This window comes from Diceros bicornis, chromosome 17 (assembly GCF_020826845.1).
Source record: "Diceros bicornis minor isolate mBicDic1 chromosome 17, mDicBic1.mat.cur, whole genome shotgun sequence".
Classification (NCBI taxonomy): Eukaryota; Metazoa; Chordata; class Mammalia; order Perissodactyla; family Rhinocerotidae; genus Diceros; species Diceros bicornis.
In genome coordinates, this window is record NC_080756.1 from 13,180,686 (window position 1) to 13,182,812 (window position 2,127).

A 2,127-nucleotide genomic window follows, 5' to 3' on the forward strand; every position below is an offset into this window, starting at 1 on the left:
CGGTAACACTGGTTTACAACATTATATAAATTTCAGGTGTACATCATTATATTTCGATTTCTGTATAGATTACATCGTGTTCACCACCCAAAGACTAATTACAATCCATCACCACACACATGTGCCTAATCATCCCTTTCACCTCCCTCCCTCCCTCATTCCCCTCTGGTAACCAGCAATCCAATCTCTGTCTCTATGTGATTGTTTTTGTTGTTTTTATCTTCTACTTATGAGGGAGATCATATGGTACTTGACTTTGTCCCTCTGACTTGTTTTGCTTAGCACAATACCCTCAAGGTCCATCCATGTTATCACAAATGGCCAGATTTCATAGTTTCTTATGGCTGAGTATTATTCCATTGTGTATATGTACCACATTTTCTTTATCCGTTCTTCCCTTAAGGGGCAGGTAGGTAGCTTCCAAGTCTTCAATACTAACTTCTTATGACACTTCTCTCTTCAGGTAGAATCGCTCTTGACTCGGCGTGAGGCAGTGATGAGAAATCACACAGCAATAACAACATTCGTCCTGCTGGGATTGACAGATAATCCAAAACTACAAGTTTTGCTTTTTGTATTTTTATTTCTCACCTACATGTTGAGTGTGGCTGGGAACCTCATCATTATCACCCTTACACTTTTGGATTCTCATCTTAAAACTCCCATGTATTTTTTCCTCCGAAATTTCTCTTTCTTAGAAGTCTCATTCACCACCGTCTGTATTCCCAGATTCCTGTATACTATGACAACTGGGGATAATACTGTGACCTATAATGCTTGTGCCACCCAATTATTTTTTATTGTCCTCTTTGCAGCAACAGAATTTTTTCTCCTTGCTGCCATGTCCTACGACCGCTGTGTGGCCATTTGTAAACCCCTGCATTACACAACCATCATGAACAACAGAGTCTGCACTACACTCGTTCTCTGCTGTTGGTTTGCTGGCCTGTTGATGATCCTCCCACCTCTTGGCCTGGGCCTCCAGCTGGAATTCTGTGACTCAAATGTGATTGATCATTTTGGCTGTGATGCATCTCCTATTTTACAGATAACCTGCTCAGACACAGTGTTAATAGAGAGAATTGTTCTGAGTTTCGCTGTGCTGACACTCATTATTACCTTCGTGTGTGTAGTCCTCTCCTACACATACATCATCAAGATCATTCTAAGATTGCCTTCTGCCCAACAAAGGAAGAAGGCTTTTTCCACCTGCTCTTCCCACATGATTGTGGTTTCCATCACCTATGGCAGCTGCATCTTCATCTACATCAAACCTTCTGCAACGGAAGGAGTGGCCATCAATAAAGTGGTGTCTGTGCTCACTACTTCAGTCGCCCCTTTGCTTAATCCATTCATTTATACCCTTCGAAACAAGCAAGTGAAAGATGCCTTTAAAGACACAGCAAAACGACTTGTATTTCTCACAAAGAAGTAAGAGACTCTTGATGTTTTTTGAGGCTAAATTAAATTAAATTTAAATCTGAATAACCCACGAGTGACATTCATGAATTTGCCAAATTAGTTGGTTCCTTCCTATTCTGTAAATTTATCAAGCTAATTTTCCTCCAGGAACACTTTTCTCTTACAATCCAAAAGCCAAATCAAGTTATTTATTTCTCCTTCTTTTATGTTTATTTTATTCAGAATGGTTTCTTCAATTACTGCAGGTTCCAGACTAGATTCCCAAAATGCTCAGTGTCATAAAAAGGGAATGCAAATAAAGTTGTGTTTCTGGCCGTATGGCCTTGTCATGATGTGGAATATAAATTCCCAGAGACCATTTCTCACTTGTTGGGAATGCTTCAATATCCAGCCTCCAACTGTACAAGAGTAATGAAAGATTCTTCACCAAAGCTTAAAAAATGATTTACGAGCTGGCCCCGTACTGGCGGCCCAGGTTTGGATCCTGGGCGCGCACCAACGCACTGCTCGCCTGGCCATGCTGAGGCGGCATTCCACATATAGCAACTGGAAGAATGTGCAACTATGACATACAGCTATCTACTGGGGCTTTGGGAAGAAAAAGGGAAAAAAAGGAGGAGGATTGGCAATAGATATTAGCTCAAGGTTGGTTTTCCTCAGCAAAAAGAGGAGGATTGGCATGGATGTTAGCTCAGGGCTGATCTT

The 2,127-nt window shown here is 41.1% G+C and overlaps 1 protein-coding gene across 1 annotated transcript; it reads left to right on the top strand.

The window, feature by feature from the left end:
* The first annotated feature begins 493 nt into the window (after positions 1-493).
* Positions 494-1,435, top strand: LOC131415639 (olfactory receptor 6C2-like). The gene has a single exon (XM_058557466.1). The coding sequence runs from the start codon at positions 497-499 to the stop codon at positions 1,433-1,435; it is 939 nt and encodes a 312-aa protein (XP_058413449.1). The 5' UTR covers positions 494-496.
* Positions 1,436-2,127: the final 692 nt, after the last annotated feature.